Genomic DNA, 27,736 nt, shown 5'->3' with positions numbered 1-27,736 from the left:
GCAAAGCAAACCTTTCAGTTGAGGCAGACAGGCCATCTTCAGTCCCTGAAGCTAGTCCCTGCTTCATTGAGTCACATATGAAAGGTGGGGTTGCAATTTGGTATTAAAAAACATCCAGAGGAATGAAACTGCTAGCCTGAATATCCTCTCACTAGGTCAAGTGGGTAGGACACAGGTAATTAGGGACTTGCCCATCTGCCCATTCACTCCTAGCTGGTGACCAAAGAGAAAACAGGTAGTTGTCTAAGGCTAGCTTGGGCCACAGTGAAATTGTACCAGTAAGGAGAAGAAGTTTCAAAAAGTTTGATACATTTTCCCTACTGACACCAGCCATGAACAGATCATTGCCATGACAGAGTTTTCAGGGCCTACTGGTGCTTTTGCAGATGCTCAACAACCTCTTTGCTCTGAACTGTCCCTGTGCTCACAGCTGCACAGGCAGAGACACAGTTTCCTACCTCAAGAGTTGGATACACAGGAGGACAGTGAGAGATCATCTGTAACAGGAGGGGGGGGAAGGACATTGTGTGAAGGAGACTCCAGTTCACCCAAATGCAGCCTTCAAAGCTCTTTACTCTTGTCAGGAAGGGGACGGCTGTAACCAGCCCCCGTCACAAACCGGATCTTCGAGAAACTCGGAGCAGCTGGAACCTTCCGCTCCCCCAGCAGCTCTGTGGGAGGAGAGGAATGAGGCAGAACGGATACAGTTAAGGTGAGCTGCACACAGCAAACAAGCAGAGGTGAAGTATTAATCTCTAGTTCACATATTGAAGTCATCTATTCCAGCAGGCAACACAAGGAGATTTTAAAAGGACACAATTGAAATTGTGATAACTTTGTGTAACTGCTGCAGTGCAGACAGAGGTGGGAGGTGTTACCATAAGCATTCTTTTAATACTGGGCAAAACAAGCTCTCTGGTGGGAGAATAACAAACTTTATTATAAATAACCTGGTTGCAAAGGAACTGTCAATTTGCACACAGCAGTTTATTTACAAAGACATGCCAAGTCCAGACTTGTTTTTGTTTTAATTTACTGCACCACAGATAGCAAAAGAGAAACAACCAAACAAAAACTGAGCCAAAGGAATTGTCTCTGTGAGTATGCCTGTTTCTTAGAGATTGCCCATATCCCTTTAAGGCAGCACAAAGCCCTTCTTTATAGTGGTTTGAAAATGACCTCCTAAATTAAGGCAGCAGGGTCAAACTGACCACACATTATCTAGTGATGGACTCAACTATTGCCTCATAACTTACAGATTTGTTTAGAGTTCTTGTAGTTAGAAAAAAGAAATTCCTCAGATCATGCTGACTTATCTTTTAAAAACAAACCTCTACAATAGCATATTTTGGGAAAATCACATGGTAATTTTGAATCCACCTTTGTCTTGCAGAAACTGCAAGAAACAACCATCATCTCTAAAAGCCACTGTAACACTACAGATCCCTCCTGCCTCTCCAGTTAATTGGCAGATCATTCCTGTGAACTTTGAGGAAAATGCCTCTAAAGAAGGGTCCGACCAGGCTCCATTCAGGATGTGCTTGTTTACACCTGCAGTTAGTTTCCTCAAACATTCATCTGTACTATTTCTCTGCATCAATCCATAAATAGATCTGTCTCTCACATCACGTATACACAACACAGGTAGTAAAATAAACTTCAGTCATAAACAAACAAACAAAACCCCCTCAGAACAGCACAAATTAAGAATGTTCTGCTTGTAAAATCCAGTCCTTAGCAGTGGGATGTGCCAGGACTAGAATTGCTGGTACAAACTTGACTCATGCCTACTCTAAATGAGTTACAGAACTGGAGTTATAACATGACCCCCAGTTATTTTGCCTAGGGTTCCATATATTCAATGCACTGAAGAGAGTGATTGCTGAATGAGCAACTAGTCACTGTTCATTGGCACAGTGTCTGGGCCACACAGTGAATGTATTTACTGAACACCAGCCAAGCCCTGTGCAGAATACAGAATTATTCATTTACTCCAGGGCATTTCTCTGGTGTCCATCACTGCAGCAGCCTACTGATTTGGACACTAACATTTCATTATCATCACTGGAGGTGAGGGAGGGTGGGGTTAGGCTAAACCCCATTTTACAACAGGGGCCCAGAAGCCAAAATCTTCAGTTTGAGTGCTAAACTCGTGACAAAGATCAACTGCTTCCCTCACCCTTTGCTCCAGGTTATTTAGCATTTCCCATCATTGTCTGTGGTAAAGCTCATTTCCAGTTCCATCGGTTAAATTCAGCCCTTGGTGTCCCAAACAGAACATGCAGAATCTGGGAGACTTGCAAAGTGGCCACCTGTGAAGAGCTGAAGTGCTGCACAGGATGTCTATGCAAAGCACAAAAAAGACAAACCCATATTTCCCTGGCAGTTTTCAGCTTGCACTAATTACAAGAGTGGACTTCTCTTCCTAAAACACATTGTGGCTGCTGATAAAGTTTTCCCAGAACTGATTGCAAGTGCGTGCAAAGACAAAAGCCCCTCAGTGCCCAACTTTGAGATGCAGCCATGCTCAACCCAAAACTTTTACCACTCCTGACAAGGTCCACAGCCTGCACCTGCTCTGAGCAGTGACCTCTGGCAGTGAGCAGACAGGAAACCCAGTGCCTTACAGAGCTACTGCCCCATCTCCCTGCTCCTCAGAGCTTGCCCTGGAAGTGGGCACAGTCTGTCTCTTGAGCTGAAACTTCAAACACTAGTAAGCCCACAACTGGAACTTACTTAGCAAGAGCAGAGAATGATGCTTACACATAACCCTCAACAATCTTTGACTCACAGGCAGTTATACATTTCCATTCCTAATTCCTGAAAAATTTCTTCAGGGCTCTTGTCATACATTTTCAGAAAAGATGTGGTTATACACAACAGTCCACCCCAGGCCTGTGTTTTAGGAGTCAGATTTAAAAGTGGAGTTATTCAAGAAGTGAAAGGCAAAGCCTGTCATTTTTTGTGTGTTTTGGGCAGGGGTAGAGAGGAACTCAGAGTACACTCAGCACTGGTTCCTTTGATGATTGCATGAGTACATACATACATGTGGCTTAGGCCAGAATTTTCTCTGCAATTCTTACTGTAGGAACTGACTCTTTAGGGAGACAGAAAAAGAAACTTAAGAGCAAATTTCTGTGCCATCACCATTTATTCAATGAATCAGCTTGCATATACCACAGGGAACTATTCCCACTTGAATTTGTGTTTTGTTCTCATGGCAGGCTCCAAAGACCCCATGGTCATCTGTCTCCTGACTGATTAGCTCTACTGCAGTCCCAAGATGTTTTTAAGGACAGAAAGGTGATATCTTCTCTAGGTTATTTTTTTGTTTTCTGAAATCTGAGCATGGTGCAGGCTTTGCTCCCTCAGACACAAGGAAGCTGCATTGTTTGTTTATTCTGCACCATTTGTGGCCAGTCTGCCAGATGCCAATCTCTACCATGAGTCTGCAGCAAAGCAAAGCAACATTCTACGTCCCCTTACAACACAAGAGCTTGGCAAACCACATTCCAGGCATGTCCACAGCACCCAAATGCATTTAATCCACACAGCAAATACATGAACACAGTACTGGTGATGGAAAATACCAAAGACCACAGAGGGAGGAGGGTATGGGGATAGTGGGGAGGATTCTCAACTTGCAGTGTGGTGTCTGTGATGATTCCACACAGACTTTCACTGTTTTATTGCATCTTTGGGGAGAAATGGTGATGGGAGTGGTGGGAATGTGGCTGCCGACTGTGTGGAGCCCTGCAGCTACAACACACCTGCTTGAACAGGGAAAGCACTGCGAGCTGCCACCATTCATCCCACAGGGAAAGGGGAGAGCACTGTATGTGGGAAAGCACCTCCACAGCCAGGGGTGCTCCTGAGGCCACCTCCTATAGATTCCATACCTCCACCCACCCGCCAGTGCATCAGGCCCTCCCCAGGCAGAGCACCCAGCCCACGGGTGGCCACGTGCAGGAGCTGGGGGAGGCCTGGCAAGCACAGAGCCCGCAGACTGCACCACTTGCCTGTGACTGAACAGGTACCAGAACATTCATCAGTGGGAGCCTGGCCCTTCCCTGGCTACACTGGGAGCCGCAGGAGCAAGGTGGGAGCTGGGAAGATGGCTGCTGCAGGGCACACACAATGGAGCCTCTGTTCAAAGCACGCAGCAACAGAATCGAAACCACTTCATTTCAAGGGGCATTCAGGCCTGGAGCCGCAACTGGCACCGGGACAATTCTCCAAAGTGGCAGAGCTCCTGTCAAGGGAGCGAGTCCTGCCTGCCTCCCGTGGATACAGCAGTGTGCAAGAGCTTCAAGGACCAGGGCCTCTGCATTTGTCCACCCACAGTCCGAATTTCCAAAGCTGTATCTCAGAAAATGAAGCAAGATAGGTTTTTTTCTGATTTATAACTGAATGCTCAGGAGCTTAAGCCTCTGTTTCATTACTCCTCTGTAACAGGAACACAGATCTGAACCATCAACCACGTACCTCTCCACAGCTGCAGTGGATATTATTTCAGGTACTCTTGACTGCAGTTCACTTGTGGGAGAGGCAGGTTGTTCACAAGGTTACCAGAACACTGTTTCACCTGTGCATGCAGAAGGCAATCCAGGAACAAGATGCAGCTCAGCTTTGAGATGATTAAACAGACAAAAATATCAGGCTTGAGGGATCCAGTTCAGTTGCAGCTACACAGAAACCAAGCGTAAAAAGGCTTTATTTTTTCCCTCAGTACCCAGAATGCAGAAATGAACTCAGGAGACTCTTCCCCTACCTCACAGAGGCTTCACAGACTGATTCTTATGTTAAGACAAAAGTCTACAAAAGGACTTGAAATACCACCACAGTTTGCCAGGGGAATAGAATTATTCCCAAAGCCAAAACCAGAGTAAGATGTTATCAGCTACTCAACTTCAAAGGGCACCCAACATACACTTTATATTCTTGTACACTGTGATTCACAGGCATGAGATATTGTTAAAGATGCACTTTTAAGTTAAGGCTTAAAAAAAAAAAAGTCTTCAGCTCTTTAAATATTGGAGCTGTTAAAGAAACCACAAAGCAATCAGCTTTTGAAAGCTTTTCTGTCATAGGGAGAATGCTTTGAATCACACACACATTAGCAGACGTGCAAATCTCTGCTGCAACACGATAGACCTCAACCACTCTGCCATCAAAAAGTCATCTACATTTTAAGACTGTTGTTCAGAACTGTAACACTTAATTAAAACTTGCAGTTTATGGCTGTGGGGGTGTTGCAGAAAATACCACAGCAATTAAAAAAATACTGCACCTGTCCAAAACTCTGAAAAATTTATTTGAAACTTTCATCTGCACTATTTGGTTTACCAGTTACACCTGAGGTACCAGCTAGAGCATCAGATGCATATTGCAATGCCAAAAAATATGCAAATTAAATTATTTAATAAGGCAGTCAAGAGGCTTCTGCCTGTGGTAGAAGTCAAGTGTGGGGAAGCTTTAGCTTAACCTTTAAACATTTTGAAAGGTTATCTATCATGTTACTGTGTTTGCTATGAGCCATCTCAATGCAAAAAGGACAATATAATTCTCATTTTCACTACCAAATCTAACATGTGCAGTGTCTGCACTACAAAAAAATTACCTCCCTGTACTGAAGAAAGCAATATGCAGGTCTCACTGGAGATGGAGGGGTTTCTCTTTTACCCAAACCTTACAGACACCCTATTACTACACAGCCACATCACACCAACATAACTAACACCATGGCCATCCTCAAATCTTGGGTCCTCTGTTAAAAAAAAAAAACAAAAAAAATAAAAACACAACAAAAACCATAGGATTAACAGCACTGAAGGAAAACGACAGTTTTGTTTCCCCTTATCAAACTTAATTCATTTGCAAGACCATTTAGCTTACTGTTCTCATCTTCATACTCCACACCTTTTCCAATATAGGTACCACAGTAACTGGAGTCTGCTTAAAAACTGAGTAGTTAATTTTCAAATTATTTAGATAGGTTTTCAGATTAAAAGCTTTAAAAAAAGCAGTATTTTTCACCAGAATCTAACAATAATGTATACCATTTTGGAAAATTTGGATGTGCTGCAAACATCCTTCCTACTCCCTGAACAGAAAGCTGTTGATCTAACTTTAATTCCCAGTATCATTACTTGGGAGTTTTACTAAATGCAGTACTATATCCTGTAAGTTTCTGTATAGATCAGAACTAGGTTTGCTAAGTCACCTTAAAGATAAAATCTGAGCTGCTCACTTTCCAGGCAGTATTTGTGTGCTAATAATGCCTTTCTGCACACCCATTTTACTCTGAAGGAGTATTTCCAGCTTACAGAGGAGCAGCATGTTTTATTCCTGGGCACATCTGTTTCCTACACTTAAACTACACTCTTGATCTACAAGTGTTATCAACTAAATTTATGAAGCACTTAAGCACTAAGTATCTACGTGAATCTCTCCTCAGCCCCTTAAGAGAAGAGAGTAGGGAAAAGAACACAGTGTGAAAAATAATGAAAGATCTGAGTGTCAAAATAACTCTGGCAATCTTACATGTTATAGTCTTACCTAGTGCCAGTTCTTCTTTCTTTCTCATTTGTAAGTGATATTAAAAGAAGGCAAGATGAATTTTACAAGTTTTATTATACAAAAAAATGATCCAAACCCATGAGAACTCTTCTACAGTTCTAAAAGTTTTGTTCTGCAACTTATACTTTCATATGCTTTTCCAAAAAACCAAAGTAAAAAGCCTCATTAGTCCCACTTTCTTCTTAGCAAGAGTCTTGAAAAAGCCAACCATAGCTGCATCAAAATTTATTCTCTGTAGTCCAGGAATTGCTGAAGTCTTTTCTTATGTTCTGTAGACACTTGTACAGCACTAGAAACGAATGCAGAACATTTGACGTTAGAAGCAATACAGCACAAAAATAAAGTCTCATTCCAAAATTGAGTGTACATTGAAATCAATTACACTGAAGCTAAATTTTATGAAAAACCATCTATGTTCCAAGACAAAGAAGCATATTAACCCTTGAAACTGTCAATTCTTCTCCTCAACAGCTTCTAAAAAGTACCTATACCAGGAAACCTTGCCCATTTCCTTACCTCTAAACAGCAACTGATTAACTTGCAAGGATGATTAGGTAAGAAAGAATCTCCAAAAATGATCCCTCCTGTATTACTGAGCACTTCTAAACTGAGGGACATTTCATTCCCAGAGGGAGAGATGGGAAGATACTACAGAAAGTTTCAGTCCCACATATTCTAAGGCCAATTATGGAAGTTTGCCTGCTTGGAGAGTGGCTGAGGAAGAGCTGTTGGACAACCAGGCAGAAATGGAATTTCATTATTTGGACCCTTCATAGGATTTTCATCCTGCAGAACAATTGCCTCGAGCTGATTTATTTTCTTTTCAGCCGCTCAGACTTATTAAACAAGTGGTATTCATGAACTGCTTCTTAAGAGTTCATGAAAAGTCACTAAGAAAAATTGCCCAGAAATCTATGAATAATAAATTTGAAGGGGGACCATATATCTACACAGGAATTTTTTAAGGTTCCACAAATCAAAAAAACCTAAAATACCACATTATAATAATGACCAGAAGGGATTTTTTTCCCTAAATTTTGATTTTCATAGGTCCTACAATAACATTAATTAAACTAAATTTAATAAGGAAGGAATCATGAGGAAGTTCTTACTTCAAATGTTCTCCAAAGACAGTAGTTATCCTGTAGAGGGCTGTTTTCAGAGATGCTCTAAGTGCAAATCGTAGTGTTTTGTAGGATGTGTCCACCAGGCTCCCTGAAATCCTGGGAGGTTTGCTGGAAACATGTGGCAGTTTGAAATGTCTGTCTACGACCTGATGAGAAAAACAAACAGATTCCTGTCATTTGTTCAATTATTTCATAATGTAGCTAATGACATGTTTGTGTCAAATAAAGCAAAAACAAAGTGCGAGTTCAGAGATTCCACCAAGACACACAAAAATGTTTTGGACACTGAGCATTTCCCAGCCATCAACAGGAACACAGAACCAAGTTCTGTGAAATAAGATTCTCTGTTACTGAGTCTTAGGCTAAGAACATCACATGCTGCAGGAGAAACACAATTCTGTCCTGTATTATGACTTGTTTCTTTCACAAACAAGGGCATTGGGTTTCTTTCCCCCTGGTGCCTGTTCTTGGAATAGATGACTTACACTGAAGAATTTTAATAACCTCTCAATTCTTTCCAAGAACCTCCATTAGGGCAGTGTAAAATGGTTATGTTAATAGGACACAGAGAGCCTTGGAAATAAATCTGGATTTTTTTAAACACACATTACACAAACATCAGTAATTTGAGAGTAATGTCTTACTATTAGCAGAGACACAGATTTTATCTCTTGAGATTTGCAATGTCTCCAAGTGCTCCATGTTGCACCAGGAATTGTGTGCAACAAATAAAGATTAAGTTCTAACTCTGCAAAAGATATTGTATTAGAATTGCTGTATTAGAATCCCTGAAATAAACTCTTCAACTGAGCACACAGTAGCATTTCTTTAAAATTAAACATTGCATATTTTCTCCTTCCACATTTTAAACAACCAACAGGTTTTTTTTTATTCAGCTGTTTCATAGTGTACATAGTGGCAACCAGCTGTTTTGGTTAGATTAACTGCAGAAGAGCTGTTTTAGTGGCAGCAATTTCAGTGTTATGACTAGTCAGCAAGGTTATTATGTAAAATCAACAGGACTCCTCCTCTCCTCAACTTGCCTTGCAGCTAGGAAAAGTTAAGTTTTACCTCCTGAAGAGTCAGTAATGTGTTCAAGATAGCTGGCAGTGTAGTTTGGACAACTCCAAACTGGTCTTCAGTGAAGGAGGCTGCTACCAAGTGAGACAGACCTTAAAAAACAAGAAATTTGTTGTAATGAATGCTTCAAAAGGTGAGAATTCAGTATCAAAGATCATGGTGTTGCCTGAAGATTCCACCAGTGTGCTGGAATACCTCAGGACTTGCTGCTGCCAGCTGAAAGTCACCTCAGCTCTGGATCACTCACTGGTTTGACAGGTGTATAATAGCTTGAGGTTGGTAAAGCAAGAGAGGTTATATAAAAATTATGTGTGATTCCCATCTCCAGACTCTCTACATCCCAAGCCATCACCTTCAATCTGACAGAGCATGGCACATCTGCCCATAAAATACATCACCAAGGAAACTGATCAACCTTGCACAGTCAAATGTAATAGAAGATTCTATCAATATCAGTATTTACTCACAACTTTGAAAGAAACAATAAAAATCCAAAATGTAATTTCATACTGTCATTGTTCTAATTCTCTGTAAACCATCTTTTTGTTTATTTGCTAAGTTATTATCTGAGTGCCTCCCTCAGCTCTCTGATAAACAAAGACCCAGAGCCTTTAGTCAGAAAAGCTGTTGTAGAAAGGCATTATAAATCTGTCACTAGAAAAATGTAAAAGTGATACATGGGTTCACATGAGAGAGAGAAGCACCAGAAATCAAGTTTAGGAATCTGTACAGAACAAAGTAAGAGATCTCACATGGGATCTCAAAACTAACAAGTGAATTAGACTTTAGTCATGTTGGTGTCTGAAATACAGTTGTGTTTTTGTCAAAAGCATTTCAAAGATTTTTATTGTTACATTTACAAAGCACAGAGCCCAGAGAGTTTTCCACGAACCAACAGAGTGGATCACCTGGAAACCACTTACCTTCCAAAGCCCAGATGTGCATTTGGGCATCACAGAAGACAGCCTGGATGGAGGCTTCTGGGTGCTGAGAAAGAAACCAAAGTGCTGTGAGTGCACTTTATAAATAATATTGCCAAACTTGCAGCTTTCAGAACAGACCTGCAAAGCCAACAGATCTTGGGAAATAGCCAGAAAAATTTGATCTGAAGTAAAATTATTTTTGGACAGAAGCTGCCCACAATGCTGCAGCTGTAATTGAGGAGGAAAAAAAGGATATACACTAGCTAGTTTTCAAGGGCTAAGAATGCTTTTTAAAAAGGCATTGTTATTCTTATTTTCTGCATGTATAGGACAATCCTGCTGTGAAACCCACAGCAAGGAAGAAGTTGTACTTATGGAAAGCTTTAGATAGAAATACAGGTTTTAAAGCCATTACCTCTGTCTCAAACAGAGGTACCTTACCTTGCTGAAGAAATACATTATCAACGCCCGTTTGGACAAGAAGATTTTTATCTGAAAAGAAACAAAAAGATTAAACATATCATCTGCATTTATTTAAGGCATGCACAGTTGGCCCTTCTCAACCCTACCACCTTCACACAGCAAAAAGGCATTGGGAGTGGAGGGAAGGATTTGTGGCATATAAGCTAAGTAGAGAAGGAAGAATTCATTCCATAAAGGAGAAAATTCTTCCAGAGAGGTATCACCTAAGCTGCACCCCCTATGCACTGCAATTTTACCCTACCTGCTCTTGCTTGTTCTGAAGCCATGTGTAAATAAATCTTGGCTGCACTGCCTCACTGCCAGTTCTTGCAGCAGAGAACACTGGGGAGGATTCATGGTGGGAACCATTCATTTGTTGATCTGCAAGAAAAAAAAAATACAGTATCTTCAGAAAAACTGATTGCTGTCACTATCATCCTCACAATGCAGCTCTCCATTGACAAGGCCACTACACTTATGGCTGTGAGGCTCAAGTGCTGTGGAAGAATCTCTACCTGAAACCGACGTCCACAGCTTTGGTCCCCTCCTCATGACATGGGGACTTTGCACTGTTCCATGCCAAGGAGACTTTACATCCACAACTCCCATCTTGTAACTTAAAGCAGGAGAGCTGAAAGGTGAACCAACATCAGAGCCAGGAGACGTCTTCACAGGCATCAGGGATGGCTTAACCAGTGGAGACATGGAGGCTCTGAGAACAATGTTGGACCTCTGTGACTGGAATGACATGTCTTCTATCCCAGCAGCTCCTAGTGACAAAGAACACACTGCATGAAGACAACAGGCTGGCACAATGACACAGGAGATGGGTTTGTTATTTGATTGCTATTTCAACAACTTCTGTATCAGAGCTAATATTAAAGGACATGGTTAGCACTCTGGTCTTGCAAAGTACACATCAACATAAGCACGGAGCATTTTCAAAGTTCATCAGCTTAAAAACAGCAAGTCATGAGAAAATAAATATAAAATATAAATATAAAAATTAATTTAAATAAATCTTGTGGATTTATTTATTTTACTCCTGCTAGCCAACATTACAACACCCTATATATATGTACATAAAGTGGGCTCTTAGCATTAAGTGCGAGAAAAAAGGCTGTCCATAGAAGAATGAAAAGTCATTCTGACTGGCATGTAAGAAAAGGCATGTCTGTCTGCAAATCCAAGGATCAGCAGCACGAGAAGAAATTCACCTGTGACACACCAACAGTGCCTGCTGTTGCCAGGGCACTGCCTGCTAAGGGATTCCATTACCTGGCAGCCTCATGCTAACACAGCTGTGCTGCCAGGAATGGTGCCCAAGTCTGGCAAGTAAAACACTCAAAATGCCTGGAGGCTGCTCACAGCTCAGGAGTCAAGACTGGAATTTCCTCACTCTACAGTGATATTAGTGAATCATACAAACATAAACAGAACCTAATTTTACCATCTTAAACTAATCATAAGAGCAGTTATGCAAATTACAGAGCATCTCTTGGCAAGACTTAAATTCTCCCTGTGCTATGTTGAACCACTTACTGAAGCTGTGATAATCAGACTTTTTTTATTCATCCAAGTACGGAAAAAATACTGTATTGAACATAATATCATGCAAGCAAACAAACTGAATAAACATGATAATTGCAAGTTTTCTAGCTATTTTGGGATTACTTCAACACAAATACCTAAGATTAATTGGGGGAGGATCTTTTTTGGCTGTATTCATTTGCAGAAATCCCTCATTTTCCTCATAAAATTTAATTGAGACTAAGGTATCTATTGCTACCTTCATGCTTCACAAACCATCATGAGCACTTCCTCACATACCTGGAGTCTGTGGAGGTACTTTCAGCTCTCCCACTGGTGGCTTTGCTCTCCCATTTGCTGCTGCTGCTTCTTGCTGTGCAATCAGCCTCTGAGTCAGGTCACTGAGGAGACTTAAACACTCCCTGGATATTGCAGTCCAGTTGTGTGGGTGCCCACCTGGCAGTGCACACAAAGAGCAGGCTTTAACCCAGCTGCTCCTCCCTGCATCTCTCTGACAGTGCCCATGTGCTGTCAGCAGGAGCCTCACTGTCACAGTGTCACTCAGCTTCTAAAACGCCACAGGGCACTTGCACTGTGACAGCTTGTTTCCACTGAGAGAAGATGAAAACATGGACAGATTCAATGGATAACTCTAAAAAGAGTTCAGTGAAACCTGCTAAGCAAGCAGGCAACACAGGCAGTTCAGCCCATCAGATCTGAAATCACTGAACAGCTAAAATGAACAAATACCAGTGGCGATGTCAACACAGTTTTGAAGCAGTACAAACACTAGAACTCCTGATAAGGTTCCTGAGGGCTTCTAAGCAGTTTTAATTGACCCCCTCTGCCATATCTGAGTACAGCAAAAGGACTGTGCACTAACTGAAGTTACAGTCAGTGTTTGCTCTTACAGCTGCAGTAGTGACTCAGTATTTGTACCTGATTTCCCCTCACTCACACACCTCTGCATTCAGCTTCCATACACATCTGTTAGGTTATCCAGTCTGGACTGTCTGACTAGTGGTGTGACGTGGGCCCTGCTTTCAAAATCCTAAGCCTGTGTTTCCTCCTGGCTGTCACTTAAATCCAACAGACACCACAACTGATTGAGTTTAGCAGGTGAAACAATATGAATAGAGATACTTAAGCAGCCTTTTGGAAAAGGTACCACAGGGAAGAGGCTCCTGGCTTATGCAGCATACCTTACAACACTACATAATTTCTAAGAGTGTTTGACTAATGATTTAAAAAAAAAGGAATCAACACAAAATAATTTTTATAATTACCTGGCTGACTGAGGCTAAAGACTTCCTGTCGTCGAACAGGAGAATACTGGGAAAGTAACATCAAGTCTTGTAAGGCTAAAAACTGCAAAGAAAGAAAAATATTTTAGTGCATGCAAAATCCATTGTATTTGATTAAAAAATATGTAGTTATCCATACAAAATCAATCCCTACCAAAGAATGAGTTCACACTGGCTAAAACCAGTCATGTAACACAAAGAAAAATGGAGGCGACTCCCCAAAACCACTCTGGATGGGGCTGCAGAGCTATTAAGAGTTTTAGTGATATGTCAGTTCTCAGGAGTTCAAAAAGATCTAACACTTATTTTATTCTAACAGCTCAGGCAGAAAGATATTAAGATACTAAAAAGTCTAAGAAAAGAACTGTTTTTGCAAACCAGAACTCAACTACAGTTTTAGGGTCAATGCCTTATGGGACCAATCTACTATTGCTTTTTTTTTGTGATTAAGCAATTAACCAAACTAAAAATAAACCAGATTTCTCACAATATTCAGGACCCTATTATAAATTGGACATTTTAATGATATCTGAGATCATATATTAGATTTCCTGTTCCTTTAATTGTTTGTGCTCAGCTCTTCCCCACCTATCCTCAGATAATGCAGCAAAACTTAAAAAGGTATTGCAGCCTATTATATCTCCAGCCTTATCAGAAATCTGTAAAATCAGTAAAAGTAGAATTTACATGTGCAAGAGAATATTCTTATCTTTATTTACATAATACCTCTTAAATGAGGTCTCCATTTTCTAAATGTTATAATCATTAAGTGCTATTAATGTTTACCATAGACCAAAATTCCTATTCTTTACTCACAGGTTTTAAGTAGCTTTTTACAAAGCCCAACTTCAACCTAAATATGGATATATTTTTAATTTCAAGAGAGAATACACATGTTAAGAGCTCAAATATATGTTGCAGGGACAAGATGTTGAGAGTACAAAGGTTTGAGAAAACACCTGCTTATGTAACAAGACTCAAAGTTGAGTTACAAAAACCTGAATACCACTAAGCTGCTGTTTTTGCATCAGTACACACCATGAGACTTCTGCTGCACACAGATCTTACCTGCAATTGCATGAACCTTCAGCTAACAGTAACAGCGTGGTGAGCACCAGCAGATGTCACTACTAAACAAATTTTCATAATTAAATGCAACAGCCTGGGAGTGCTCTGAGGCAGCTTCTCAAGGAACTAACACCTCAGTGACCAGAACTGGTACCTGGGAGATGTGACTGGATGCTCTGAAAAACACCTTTTCAGCACACACCTGTCAGGGAAGAGGCAGGAGTTCAATTACCTTTATAAGGAGGGGAGGATTGCTGTTCAAGATTTTAGGCAGGCACTGGTCAGTCTCCTGAGCAAACGTTGGTTGAATGGGAAAATGATGACTCTAAATACAAACATCAAAACTTATGTTATACAGAGGAAAGCACAAGAAAATCTTATGGAAGACTACTAAACTGGCCTGGAATTTCTAACATAGAAACAAAATGAGTTTACCCCTTTCATTTAAAATTGAGAAATCATAGAAAATCCAGATATCTTGTATGTTCAAATAAATGTGCTCATGTGGCTAATCTCACAATTTCTTTCCTGACTTTTCAGTTAACACTATGCAAATATTTAAAAGCAACTTTGGAAGTTATTTATCTCATTAAGAAAAACAAAACCATGTGGATAAACTAATCTTTTTTCATCAGCCAAAAGGGCAAAGTCCATTTTATACTTATACAGATGGATGATTTCTTTTGTCTTCCACAGTTTTATAATACAGTAATTAGAGATGTTGACAAGGTGTTCACTGGTGCTTGTTATTATCCTTTGAGACAAGTTGCTCACACCTCAGAGCTGTTGTCATGTTTGACTCACTGCTGATCTTTTCTCAATGTAGTCACAACAACTACACCTTTCTAATTAAAGCTAATTAAACACCCCAGCAGCACTGTATTTGCCATTTCATTCCATGAGTACTTTGCACTAATACATTGACCCGGGATTTAAACCCCACTTTTTTTTTCTCTTTTATCAAGAGTCTCATAGTGTTTTAATTTAAAAAAATAAAAATCAAGTTAGATGAACAATTTTTTCTTCTCTAAGGAAATATCTGGAAACAGAAGCAGAGGAGTAAGAGGAGGAGGTGGCAGAAACAAAACATGAATTTTGTAAGGAGCACAGGTCTTGCTATGAAAAGAAAGGGAAGGTTAATTAATGCCAGGCCTCTCTTGACCATTCAGTTATCAGTTACTATCTGTCGTGCATGCTGTGAAAATTCAAGAACTATGAGTTATTTCCTAGTAGAACTGCTCTTGAAGTGAAAGAATTATCTGTGCCACACTGATGATGTAACTGGAGCGCTGTCACAAGTACTGACCTCTGTGGCATAGATTTTGAAGAGCAGCCAAGCAATGTACCAGGTCATCAGAAGGAACACACCACTCAGCCAGGTATGGTAAAACAAGGAAAGATCCAATAAGCCACTCAGAGTGTCAAGAGGATGTAATTTACTGCAGATAAAATAACCAACAGGATATAAGTATTTTAGTATTCTTATTAAGAACAATTAATGAAATTCAGGAAAATAAATATGAATTAATAATGACTACAGTTTTAGCCAATTAACATATTAAGACTCCAGCCTCCCTATTTTAAAACAAACAATAGTCATAAAAAAATAAGGATGTTGTCCCTCCTCCCCCCCAAAAAAACACCATAGAAAATCAGATAAAAATAGATGCAATCTGGAGTGTTTACTCTTTCTAATACTTTAGAGACTTAAAGAAGGAAAAAAAAAGTTATTTCCTAATTACTATCTTAATGACAAGATGGTACCTACAAGGGGATGCTGGTTCCTTTAGGATTCATTTCAGAAAAGGCCAGAGCTGCCCACATTTGTTGTGGGGAGGCAAAGAACTGAGTCCTGCTGCACTTCCTCGGCACAGGAGCCTCTCTACAATACTCCAGTTTCCAGCACAATGTCCTACCTACCTGTCTGTATGAAGACCCATCGTGGTGCATATCCATACCTTTGGGATATAACCTAGGGGTTCAAAAAGAAACTCTGAAACAAACACAGCACTAAAAAACACACACACAGTAGGCCAAAAAAAAGAAGACAAAAATAGAATTCATGCAGAGACAAGAGACTGGTCTTCTAACTCACATGGACAAGGAAACAATCTGCCTTGGGGGTTAGTTTCAAGAAACACAAAAATGAGAATGAAAAAAGGCTTCAGGCTAGCAGCTGTACACTGAGAGATGTAGACCTCCCCTTTTATTGCTGCTTCTCAGCAGTGAGTTAATTGTGTTTCCTCACTAACAAAAGCGGGTTAATAGTAATTTAATATTAATTTTCACTACAGCCCAGGCAGCAGCAAAGTGCTTTTAAAGACTTAATGGAATCTGATATAGAACCACCATACTTCTAATTTATCCCCTGATGTAAATAAAGGGATAATAGTTCTTGCATATTTTGACATCATTTAGGAGGATAATTACAACCCTAATAAAGAATTCCTCAATTTTAGAATGTCCAGTGCAATCATCTTCATCGGCACAGATTTTTTTACCTCAGATCAAACTCCATTTTCACATGGGAGGGAGCCATCCTGCCTCCCTCCAAATAATATACAGGGCACTTGAGAGCAAAGCCAAAGTGCTGACCTTTGCCTAAAGAAATGGGATGGTAGAGCAACATGACACACAGGGAAGTCCTGCCCACTGCTGGAGTGCCAGGCTCAGCTCTGGGACACCACATCTCCACTACCAGGCAATGGAAGGAGCAGTCCAAAGCTTGACTGATTAAAATTTTCAAACACAGGAATTATAAATAAAAAAATAGAGAATTTCAGGAGCCCTTACCAAAAAAGTAATATGTGACACAGAAGTTTCTAACAAAATATAGTGATTCCACACAACTGTGTTTTATCAGGAGAGGCAAAGATCTTCTGAAACGTAAATACTTGTATTGCTAAAACCAAACAAAATAAATAGTTTAGTATTCCACATTCAGAACTAATCAATGAAACAGTTAATAAAAATAATACAACAAAAAAGGACAAGGTACTTGAAAGCCTGAAGTCTACATCAATTAAAAAACTTAATTTAAGGTAATTCCAGGTGTTACATTTATTAATTATGTTCCCAATCTTTCCTGACATTTTATAATCATTTCTAGTTCTCATCCTGTTTCCTGCTTGTAGCAGTGAAAACAAAGAATGGAGTAGACTGACTCAATACACAAGGGAACAAACCAAAATAACCCTGTCTAATGCAAAATAAAGGGGAAAAAAAAGGCATATTTAATCTACTAGATTTCATTTACATTCTAAATGTTCAATTAAAATATAGGGAAAATTTAGACAAGCCTGAGTTCCAGAGTCAGTAATCCTCCAAGCAGCAAAACCAACATAACACTGCTGCTTTCCTCCAAATAAAGTATATATGTTTCCAAATGACTGAAGCAACCCAGATGACAAATGAAACCATGAAAATGAAACCATGCAAATGCAAAGAAACAACAACCAAAAAAAAGAGAATTAACAATATTGAAATAGATTTTTTTCTAAATATTCTGACTAAAGCACTGCCAAAATGCTGCTTGGTTTGTTGATGAACTGAATGGTCAGCAAAATGCAGCACACATGTTTTCCACTATAACACAACCAGTCTTGGTTAAAGACACCTCTTGCCAAATTGGCTGGACTGTGTCAGTCTGGGAATCAGGCAGAGTTAATGGCTGCTGTGAGGCTGCAGCAACAGAAGTATTTTTAAGGTGATGTTTCACACTGGTACAGATTTCTGCAGGACTCATCCAGAGGAATTAATGGAATTTCAGTTTCCATAGTGCTACACACACAAAAAGGCTTCGGATGTTGAGCTCTAAGCAAGATTTAATGTGCTATTTAGAACTGAAGGGTTTTTTTTAACTGTCAAGATTTTCAGCTTTTAGGTGACCCTTGTTGCCAGTTTCAGTTCCTGAAATTGATACCCAGTTTGTGCACATTGTCTTTTTCCTGTAGTTCACCTGCCACCTCAGCCAGCCTTTAACAGGCATCAGAAGGCTCTAGTCTAAATGTTAAAGAGTCAGAGCATCCCAGTTTCTGTGTTCATTTAAAAGGAGCTGAGCAGGAGGAGTAGGATGAACACTGCTGGCATTTAAAGCTGGGTGTACACTTCATCTATCAGTGACAGCAGCTGACACACAGGCAGCTCCTGCTGCCACACTCATAAATTATCCAGGCTTTTTTTGAACACTGTTTCACTTATACATGTCTCTCTACAAGGATGCTTAAAGCTCTTACCTGTATGATTGGAAATGGCAAATAATTCATGTTGTTAATAAGAAAGAAAAGGCTGTAGCTGTATCCCAAGAAAGCTCCAGAAAGAAGAAAGAAGAGGTGATACTCGTTTAGGCACATCTGAGGAACAGCATCTTCTAGGCTAAAATAGAAAACTTAGAATCAATTCTGAGTTCAAAACAAAAAGCTGTTCAAGCCAAAGGAAACTCAAATCAGAAGTTTGATTTTACTTTGCTGATCAATACATGTGATGTATCTCAGCAAGTTTTTTGCTAAAGTAGGAATCTCACCACCTGTTTTTGTAATTTATGCATGAAACATATGTCATTTACCACAAGACCAGGACTTAGTTCAAGTGACAACCAACTTGTTATCAAGAATGAAGAATCCACTAAGAACCCTGGAAATTTAGTTTTTCTGGTCCAGTTCTCTGTGCATTGTACCATTTACAAAGGGGGGCATTTTTTGTCCTTTAATAAAGAAAATCAACATATAATTGCTGGGTTTTGAAAATACCCAAATTCTTGGGATTCTTTTCGAAAGAAACAATCAGTAAATACATTTTACAATAAAAGTTCTTTGTTTATCTTTACACACACACAGTTACCTTTCTGAGGGCGTGCAGGACACAGCAAGAAACTGGAACCTCCCTTTTGTCATGACTGTAGCACACCAAGCAACCAGCATTCCCATGATAGCATGAACAAAGGAATGGATCACTTGCTGAGGGTGAATAATTTTTCCTATCAGTGCTAATCGAGAGCATGGTATCGATGGCACAACTGTAAATAAAAGCAGAAAAATCATTTTCACCTCTTACTAATAAAATTTTGCATTAAAATAAAAAAGAGAAACAAAACCCCACCATTGTCAGGAGCACTAAATTATAAATGATCATCCTATCTAATTTAGGTATCAAAGACAGTTCAACAATTTACACAACCCACCTGCATAAAATTCAACGTTGAAGATGCTGATTACTATTATCACCACAGACATCAGGAAGATACAAAAGATGACATAAGAAGTATACAAATCATTGAAAGAATCTAAAAAAATAAAAATATTATTGTTCAGAAAATTGCAATAACACAGCAGCAATGCAGTAAGTAACAGAAAAGAGTACTTAAGCAATGGAAAATAATCCACTGAATTTTTAAAGGGGAGTAATGGTCAATGGACTTTCTAATCCTACATGAGGTCTGCCCAGCTACACAACATTTCTGCACAAAAGCAAACTTAAAACTTCATAGAAACTATTTGACAGCCTTATAACTGGTTTTCTTATAAGTGAACACTCAGAAGTTTGTTTTTAAAAAACCAAAATACTAAACTGTGGCTCAAATATCACATTTCCACTCATTTAAGAAAAGCTGTAGCCATCCGGCCACACCAAAAAGGGAAGAAATTTCTTACAGAGTAGTTCTTTTGGGCTTTTCTATTTTCAAGGGAGGAAGGAAGTCAATTCTCTCTGCCTGGAGTAGCTCAATGATCACAGGTATTGAGCTTCCAGCTGAACATCTCTCAATTTTCATTGCAGGCACTCAGGGGAAGTTATTCTCACCATGCAGAATGCCTGCTTCAGGAATTTCTCTTAGGATTCAATGCACTGGAGAGAAAACTGAACTGAAAACAGCAGCTGCACAGGGTGGAAGGGGAAGTGTGTCCAAGGACTCAGAAAAGACAACGAAAACAATCTTAATCTTTTTTTCCTCCTGTGAGGAATAGACTCTCATGAACTTGCAACACTTATTCCTAGCTAGGGTGGACTGTGGCTGCTGATGTTGTAACACAGAAACATTTCAAAGGCCAAAGACTATTCGAAATACAAGTGTAACACGATGCCACCGTCAGTTCCCGTTATCTGGGACTGAACCCGAAACAACAGAGTGTAGAAAAAAAACAAACAAAAATCATTAACACAAACACGAGAGAGCAAATCGGGAGGACGCGGCCGGGCACCTACTGGAGATCCAGCGCACCGGGTGGAACGGGTCGAGGCCGCTGAGCACGATGAAGGCCGCAGTGCAGAAGGGCAGCAGCAGCACGGACCAGGTCACGGCGGCGGCCACCCGCCAGCCCAGCACCTGCGGGGACACGGCGTGAGGGACCGGGACCCGCCAGCCCACTGCCTGCCCGGTGCCAGTGGGAGGGACCGGGAGGGGGACCGGGACCCGCCAGCGCAGCGCCTGAGGGGTGCGCAGGGTGAAGGGACTGGGGCTCACCCCTCAGAACCTGAGGGGAGACACAGTGAGGAGGCCGGGGACCGGCGCCATCCGCCAGCCCAGCGCCTGCGGGGAGACAGCGGGATAGAACCGGGACCGGGGGGGATGCGCCGCCACCCGCCAGCCCAGCGCCTGAGGGAGCGCAGCCCGAGGACCGACCTGCCGGAGCAGCGCCCGCTGCCCGCCCGCCGCCCCCTCCATGGCCGCGGCCCGGCCGCCCGTTCAAAGCCGCCGCCCAACGGCCCCACGTGCCGGGCCCGCGACACTTCCGCCGCGCGCCCCGGCGGCAGCCAATGGGAGGGCGCGCACGCCCGCTCTCCGGGAGTGCGCGAGTGACGTCACTCGCCGTGGAAACTACGAGTCCCGGCGTTCCCTGCGCGGCCATGGCGGCCTGAGGGGGTCTGGGGTCCCCTCCGTGTCCAAGGGGACAGAATGCAGCCCGGGGCGGCGAGGAAAGGAATTGTCACATTAGCCCACATTATGTCTGTTTATTTACACTTGGAAAGCCTCGCTGGCGGCACGGGCGCCCCTCAAGGGGGTCCAGTCCTGTCACAACACCATGCCTTGGACCAAACCCTCCCCACGGCTTCAGAGCTTTAAGATGCTTTGTGCACAAAAAAAACGAAACACACAAATCACATCGCCTTCAGAAGGCTTTATTCAGAGGCAAAATAATGTGGCGAGCATAAAATTAAAGAAAAACAAACCATAAAATAATCCCAACCAAAAAAAACAACCCCTTTGTGTTCTAGACTGGGATCACTGGTTCACTCTCTTCCTGGAACATGGAGATGTCCATATGTCCGTGGGACATCACTGTCCGTCCTGCTGCAAAACACATCCCTTGTCCTTGATGTTTCCAAGGTCTTCAGTGAAAAAATAATCTAAAATAGAAACTACTGTCTAGATGGAGAAACTGGTGCTGTCATCTGAAAGAAACAAAAAGCTCCAGTGAATATTTCAGCTCCTCACCAGAGGACACAACAGGGCACATATTTAAGTCTCAATACTAAAATCCATTACTGTCATATTGATTCTTATCAGGCATTTCCATTACTGTCATATTGATTCTTATTAGGCATCTGGAATGAAAAAACTGATTTTGCAGGAGGAAAAGCCACTAAAATTGACTTGCATTATAGGATTGGGTAATTTTTTAATGTGCCTTTCCCTGGGCACATTTGGCTATTTTTTATATTATTTATTTTAAATCTAATATAGCTTCTATTCAGTAAATAGCCTGATTTTCACAAACACACTTGTGGCTGGTGTACTTGGAGAGGCCTGGCCTTTACATCCCTTATTAGCCTGTTCCTGGACCTTCTCCAGAGAATAATCCAACAGAATTCAAACGTCATCTGCTGCTGGCAGCAGTCCTGGATGCCAGGAAGCAAATGCTCAAAGCTGTCCCAGACAAGGAATGCAGTCCAGAGGGAGGGATGGCTCAGGCTCTGAGTCAGCCCTGCCCAGAGCCTACACAGATGTCCCCACACAGGGCTGCTGCTCTGAAACACTGGCTCAAACATCAAGGGGGAAAAACTCAACCTGCTTTTTATATTAAAAGGAAAGAAAAACTGGAGTGTAAGAGTTTAGTGCTTAAGTTTCACTTGAGCAGAATAAATTCAAGTAAATGCTTTTGGGTTTTTGTAAGGGAATGGCCTCCGGGACTGAGTATATTATTTTATTTACATGTGAGTTTCTTTGCCAAGATCAAACTTCAAAGAAAATAACATATCTGTTCCTCAGAATCTTTTCAGTTTTTACATCTGCATTTAAGACTTACAACTGAAACAAGGTTAATAAATTTTATTTATATATAGACCCCATTTAGCAAAATTAGTCTGTTAAGCCCCTTTCCATTCAACCACAGTGACAGGGAAAAGTTTCAAGATGTCTGTGATGACTGCAGAAAAGGGAAGTTTAGATAGGGTTCTCACCTTATTTAGTGACTCTTTGTTACTACTGTTGTTCCATTGTGAGCAGGGATAATAGGTGCAGGAATATCCAATTCAGGGGCATCAAAAAAGTATGCCTACATTATCAGAGAAAAAAAAAAAATTAGAGAGGAACATACAATGCTGCCTCATCCTAGTTCTTTCTTTCCACTCCCATCAAGCACAGGTACAAACATAGCACTGAAATGGCAAATTTGAATGTTTCTCTGTTTTTATCAGATTAGAAATGGTCAGTTAAAATGGTGCTCTGAACTGTACTTTAAAATTTAACTGTTAGCAGCCAAGGTCTTTGGAAAGACCTGCACTGGAAAGGGCTGGATTGCAGATCCAGGAAGAGTTGTGCTTTGCTGTCACCTCCCTGCACACTGAGCTGTGGGGAACCAGATCCCTCTACTCTGGAAGCTGTGGAAACTGAGGCCTGGCTGACCCCTTTCTACCCACTGCAATAAGGAAACAAATAATTGAAGTGCTCATTGTGCATTTCAGCGGCCTCAGGGTCTTCTGTTTTCTAACATTTACTGTGTATGAAAACATAAACCTGCTGAAACTCCTAAGCCCGCACTTTATATTGAACATTTAATCCTTCTAAAGGACTCAGCATAGAACTCATTGGAATAAAGTGCAAGTGGATACTATAAAGATGAAGGCTTTGCTGGTACTATGATGAATTCCAGGTGAATTGGACTCGATGATCCTGATGGGTACCCTCCAACTTGGAGATATTCTATGACCCCATAACTGATTATTGAATTTATTACCAGCACTGTCAGGGTCACACTGGCATCCATTTCTGCTACGTTTAAAATAACTGCAATTTTTACATTGGAGGTTTTCCAGTGACCAGCCAATCCTTCCTTCCCTGTCCCATAACATGCCACCCTCTCCTAGGAAATAAGAGATCAGAGAAAAGGACTGGCAGTGTCCCACCAAACATCCAACAGCCAGCAGGGCGTGCAGCAGCAGGATGGCGGCCACGGTGGCCACCGCGATCCTGCGGTTGTCGTCGCGGACGGCGGGCCAGAAGGTCATCACCAGCACGGAGCCCGAGAGGCACAGCGAGAACACCACCAGCACCCAGCGCACCACCTTCTGTGGGATGATCCACAAGATCTGCAAAAGGCAGGAGAAGGCTTGCAAAAGGCAGGAGAAGGCTTGCAAAAGGCTGGCAAAGAGGCTGCGCGTTCTGTGACGCCGTCGTCACTTCTGTCTGCGCACAAATGAACTCGCGCCTAAATCTGACACGTGTCTTATCGGAGGAAAGAGTAAGAGCAGTGAGGAGCTTTGCTCCCAGACACAAGGGTGACTCCCAAGTTATGCCACTCCCTCCAAGGCCTGTCCCCAGCCAGGGAAACTTGTCCCTGGAGCCATCAGCATCTGTTCCCTGGGGACACAAACATCCTGATTCCCGAGGCTGCCTGCCAGGCTCACCAGCAGCACCTTGCTTGGTTTTGCTGCCTCTGGGGAAATGATGTGTCCTGGGCTTTTCCAGCACCCACAAGACACCTTTACACTAGAAAAAGCTTCAAGAAAAAGAGCAAAATACTTTCCCAGTCTCCAAAATTTTGACAAATCTCAACAATATTATAAGGAACAGCAAATCTCAGGCAGGACAAGTGAGAGGAGCTCTCTTTAGCCATACGTACCGCTGTGGGAATGTAAATGAAGAGGGAGTAGCCATATACACACACTATCTCCAGGAACGAGTAGGAGACAATGTTCATGACTTTACTGTTCCTCCACATCAGGAATCCCCAGAGAGCAAGGGGAACAAGCCAAGCGTACGCATAAATCGTTGTAGCTGCTATGGACACTGGAAACACAACAAAGGGTTTAGTGTTCTACTTTGAATCCTGCCAGAATCAAAGGTGTAAAAGCATTCAGCATGAAAACTAGAAAGCTGTCTAGGAAGGTACTTCCAAAAGATGAAGTTTGAATTATTAAAAAACTGAGAACTTTGCATTTATATCTAGTTTACACCCAGTGCTCTGCCAGCACTTCAAGTAGGTGATATCAGTGATATCTGATCTGGTAATTTTCTGCCCGAGGCCTGCAGGTTCCTGGGAGGCCACAGATCCAGGAAGGCCCCCACCAAAGCACCACAGTGCCCCGTGCTGGGCTTTCACTCTCTGTACAAGGAGACATCCACCAAGGCTAGAAAATAACTAATTACTCCTGCTTGCTCTTCTAAAACCCTGAACTAGCTAATGTTCTGAAGTAAACAGGGTTCTGCCAGTCACAGCCCATTTTAAGGGCTTGTTTCACATATCTAAAAAATTAAAGACAGCAATCAGTTAAAAGGTTTGTGCTAAATCAAAGCCATGACCTGGTTTCATATTACTTCATTTGCAAATTAAAAAAAAAGACACCAAAAAACAACCAAAAAACCCCAAAACACCCACAAATGACTACTTACAAACCTTTTCTAAACTCAGGCACATAGTGGTACGTTGGTTTGCCCAGATGGATGAAGAAATTTGAGAGATTGCCACTAACAGCAATGGTGAACACAAGTGTAGCACATATCCAAAATGGACCTTAAAATGAAAAAAAAAAATCAATAGCACCTCCTCTGCTGTCTTGCTTTCTAGGCCAGCAAGTAAAATGTAATACAGACTGAAAATATTTAGCACAGCAAGTAACTTCTCCCAACTCACACCTACCATAAAGGTCGGGATTGCTGCGGATATACAGCCTTACAAAGTTCTTCCCAGGGACTGGGAACACTGACCCTTTGATTCTGTCCAGGACCTAAGAAATAAAAGGATCTGTCTGACTGACAATGCAAGAAGGAAAAACACCCCAGTGGATAAGGCATAATTCAGACAACAGTTCTCCTCTGGAGCAGAGTATTAACCTGGTATGTGTCCACATCAAAGAAGGTCTGGTAGTACTCAAAAGTCCAGAAAGGGGCACTTTTCTTCTGTCCTGCAAGCAGCTGGATGGTGGGAAAGGGAACATGGAAAGTGTTACAAGCACACAGTTTATGCAGTACTAGCTCATTTACACAGTAGTCACATGATTTTGGTACCCAAACTGAAAACAAACATAACAGGGTAGGATTATGTAATGGTTTCCCTCTTCCCCTCCAACAGCTGTTGACAGCCAGTCTCTTATCTCCCTGTAGGTAGAACCACGGCCTGAGGTTGTAAAGAGCAGCCTGCTACTACCTGCTGCCACATCATCTGGAACACACACCCTCACCACCATGACAAGCTCCTTTTGCTCTCAGAACCACAGAACGGGCTGGGATTGAAGGGACTTTAAAGATCATCTCACTCCATCCCCCTGCCATGGGCAGGGACACTATCCCACTATTTCCACTATCCCAGGTTGCTCCAAGACTGGCCTTGAACACTTCCAGGGATGGTGCAGCCACAGCTTCTCTGGGCAACCTGTGCCAGCACTTCACCACCCTCATAGGAGAGAATTTCTTCCTATAACCAATCTAAACCTCTTCTCTTTTAGTCTGAATGCATTCCCCCTTGTCCTGTTCTCTACATGCTCTTGCAAGAAGTCCCTCTCCATCACTCTCACAGGCCTCCACCATGGGGTGAGAGCGTTACCTCTGTTTTATCAGAGTCATCAGTGCCCAGTAACTCATCATCCTCTTCCCTCCCTGGCTCCTGCAGGTGGCTGTGCTGATTCTTGGGGATTTCGACTGGCTCATCGATGCTTATGGTGGTGGCATCAGGATTTGCTGCAAGCAAATTAGCTGCATCGTCAAATTCTGCAAATAAGTACATTACAAGACAGGCGATGAAAAAGACACTAAAATTTTTGTTCTCATGGCTCAAATACACACATAAAAACCCTGAGACAGAATAACCACTAGTTTAGGCATGTTGGGTATGATCTGTTTCCTAAAGTCCAAACTGACACGGATCAAGCTGAACATTTAGTCAGTCAATAAAGGGTGAGTCTGCTTTTCCTGCCAATCTGCCGGCAGGATGTTACACCGGCACCACTGGAGCCTGCCTTCCTGCCCTGCCAACAGCCCCGAGCCCAGGGCCAGCCGGTCTCTGCAAGGGGAAGGGAAAGCTGCCTTCTACAGAAATGGGTACTTTTAATACTCTCAAAAAACAGACGTGAAATTTTTACTGAATAACTTAGGAAGTCTGAAACCGGGGCCTTTTGCAAGTTATAGAGAGCTCTGCCCCTTTTCAGCTGTCACTTGCTACCACAAAGGATGTCAGTCCACGATTTCCGTCAACACCGGTTACATTTTTTATCTCGCCAGCAGTACAATCCCATCTCAGAAAATTCGGGATACCTGACCCCACAGACAAAACTCCCAGGACGTTTTTATTCTGCGAAAGCTCAGGAACGCTCCCAGACCCTCCAGCTCCCCCAGCTGGGGCCCAGCCGCGCGTCCGCACCTGCGACATCGCCTTTACCTTGGAATTTGAGGTCGTCCGCCGTCGCCATTCATCCGCCTGGATGAGGATCAGCTCCCCGGGGCTCGACCCTCCTGCAAGAGGACAGGGGCAGCGCTGGGGCGGGTGCGGTCCCCACCTGTGCCAGCGCTGCTGTGCCCCGCGGCCGCGCCCCCCGAGCCCCGCACCCGCCCGGGCCCCGGGCCGGGGCACCCCGCACCTGGGCACCGCCGCGACCCCCCAGCCGCCGCTCCGCTCCCTTAAAGGCGCCGCGACCGCCGCGCGGCCCCAGCCAATCAGCGGCGCCGCTGAGCCCCTCTGCCCCCGCCCCTCGGGGAGCAACAGCCCCGCCAGTGACGCGCCTGGCACCGACCAATCAGAGCCCGCGCGGCGCTTCCGCGTGCGCGCCCGCCCGCCCCCTTAAAGGGCCCGCGGCATCCCGAGCGCGGCGGGTTCGGTGTGGCGGTGGGTGCCGTCTGTGAGGGAACATAGCGGGGCTGTGGGTGATCATGCGTTTGTACAGCGGTTACAGACGTACACTGCGTGTTTTGGTAACTGAGGGTTTTACCAGAGAAACACAGAACAGTTTGGGTTGGAAGGGACACTAAAGCTCATCTCATTTAATCTCCTTGCCATGGCAGGGACGCCTCCCACCAGAACGGGTTGGTGCCAGCCCCGTCCAGCCCGGCCTTGGACACTGCCGGGATCCAGGAGCAGCCGCAGCTGCTCTGGGCACCCTGTGCCACGGCCTGCCCACACTCACAGGAGAGAATTTCTCCTTCGTACCTGCTCTAAACCTGTCCTTGCAGCCATTCCCCCTTGTCCTGTTATTGCCGCCCTTGTCAAAAGCCTCTCTCCATCTGTCTTGTTTCCCTTCT

General features: G+C 42.7%; 2 protein-coding genes across 3 annotated transcripts; both read right to left on the bottom strand.

Annotated features, from left to right (window-relative positions):
- Positions 1 to 6,675: 6,675 nt before the first annotated feature.
- NDC1 (NDC1 transmembrane nucleoporin) lies at positions 6,676 to 20,784 on the bottom strand. Its single transcript, XM_084211058.1, has 18 exons — positions 20,690 to 20,784; positions 20,272 to 20,392; positions 19,253 to 19,354; positions 18,913 to 19,087; positions 18,309 to 18,447; positions 16,867 to 16,975; positions 15,994 to 16,045; positions 15,380 to 15,512; positions 14,306 to 14,398; positions 12,988 to 13,069; positions 12,002 to 12,157; positions 10,687 to 10,941; positions 10,434 to 10,552; positions 10,151 to 10,201; positions 9,710 to 9,773; positions 8,778 to 8,878; positions 7,692 to 7,852; positions 6,676 to 6,868 (listed from the first exon to the last, which is right to left on the bottom strand). Exons 1-18 carry the CDS (start codon positions 20,729 to 20,731, stop codon positions 6,805 to 6,807), a joined length of 2,019 nt encoding a protein of 672 aa, XP_084067184.1. The 5' UTR covers positions 20,732 to 20,784; the 3' UTR covers positions 6,676 to 6,804.
- A 392-nt stretch (positions 20,785 to 21,176) lies between these two features.
- YIPF1 (Yip1 domain family member 1) lies at positions 21,177 to 27,170 on the bottom strand. Of its 2 annotated transcripts, none has more exons than XM_084211355.1 (10): positions 27,079 to 27,170; positions 26,880 to 26,953; positions 26,049 to 26,182; positions 25,340 to 25,420; positions 25,146 to 25,233; positions 24,903 to 25,019; positions 24,129 to 24,295; positions 23,413 to 23,595; positions 22,468 to 22,562; positions 21,177 to 21,459 (listed from the first exon to the last, which is right to left on the bottom strand). In XM_084211355.1, the coding sequence occupies exons 2-9, from the start codon at positions 26,908 to 26,910 to the stop codon at positions 22,473 to 22,475; spliced, it is 891 nt and encodes a 296-aa protein (XP_084067481.1). In that variant the 5' UTR covers positions 26,911 to 26,953; positions 27,079 to 27,170; the 3' UTR covers positions 21,177 to 21,459; positions 22,468 to 22,472. The 2 variants fall into 2 exon arrangements, with proteins under 2 accessions (XP_084067481.1, XP_084067480.1); XM_084211354.1 differs by having other exon boundaries at positions 26,049 to 26,212; positions 27,079 to 27,167.
- Positions 27,171 to 27,736: the final 566 nt, after the last annotated feature.

Source organism: Fringilla coelebs, assembly GCF_963513975.1.
Source record: "Fringilla coelebs genome assembly, chromosome: 9".
Lineage (NCBI taxonomy): Eukaryota > Metazoa > Chordata > Aves > Passeriformes > Fringillidae > Fringilla > Fringilla coelebs.
Note: the sequence above shows the minus strand (reverse complement) of the source record. Positions and strands in the feature narration are given on the sequence as shown.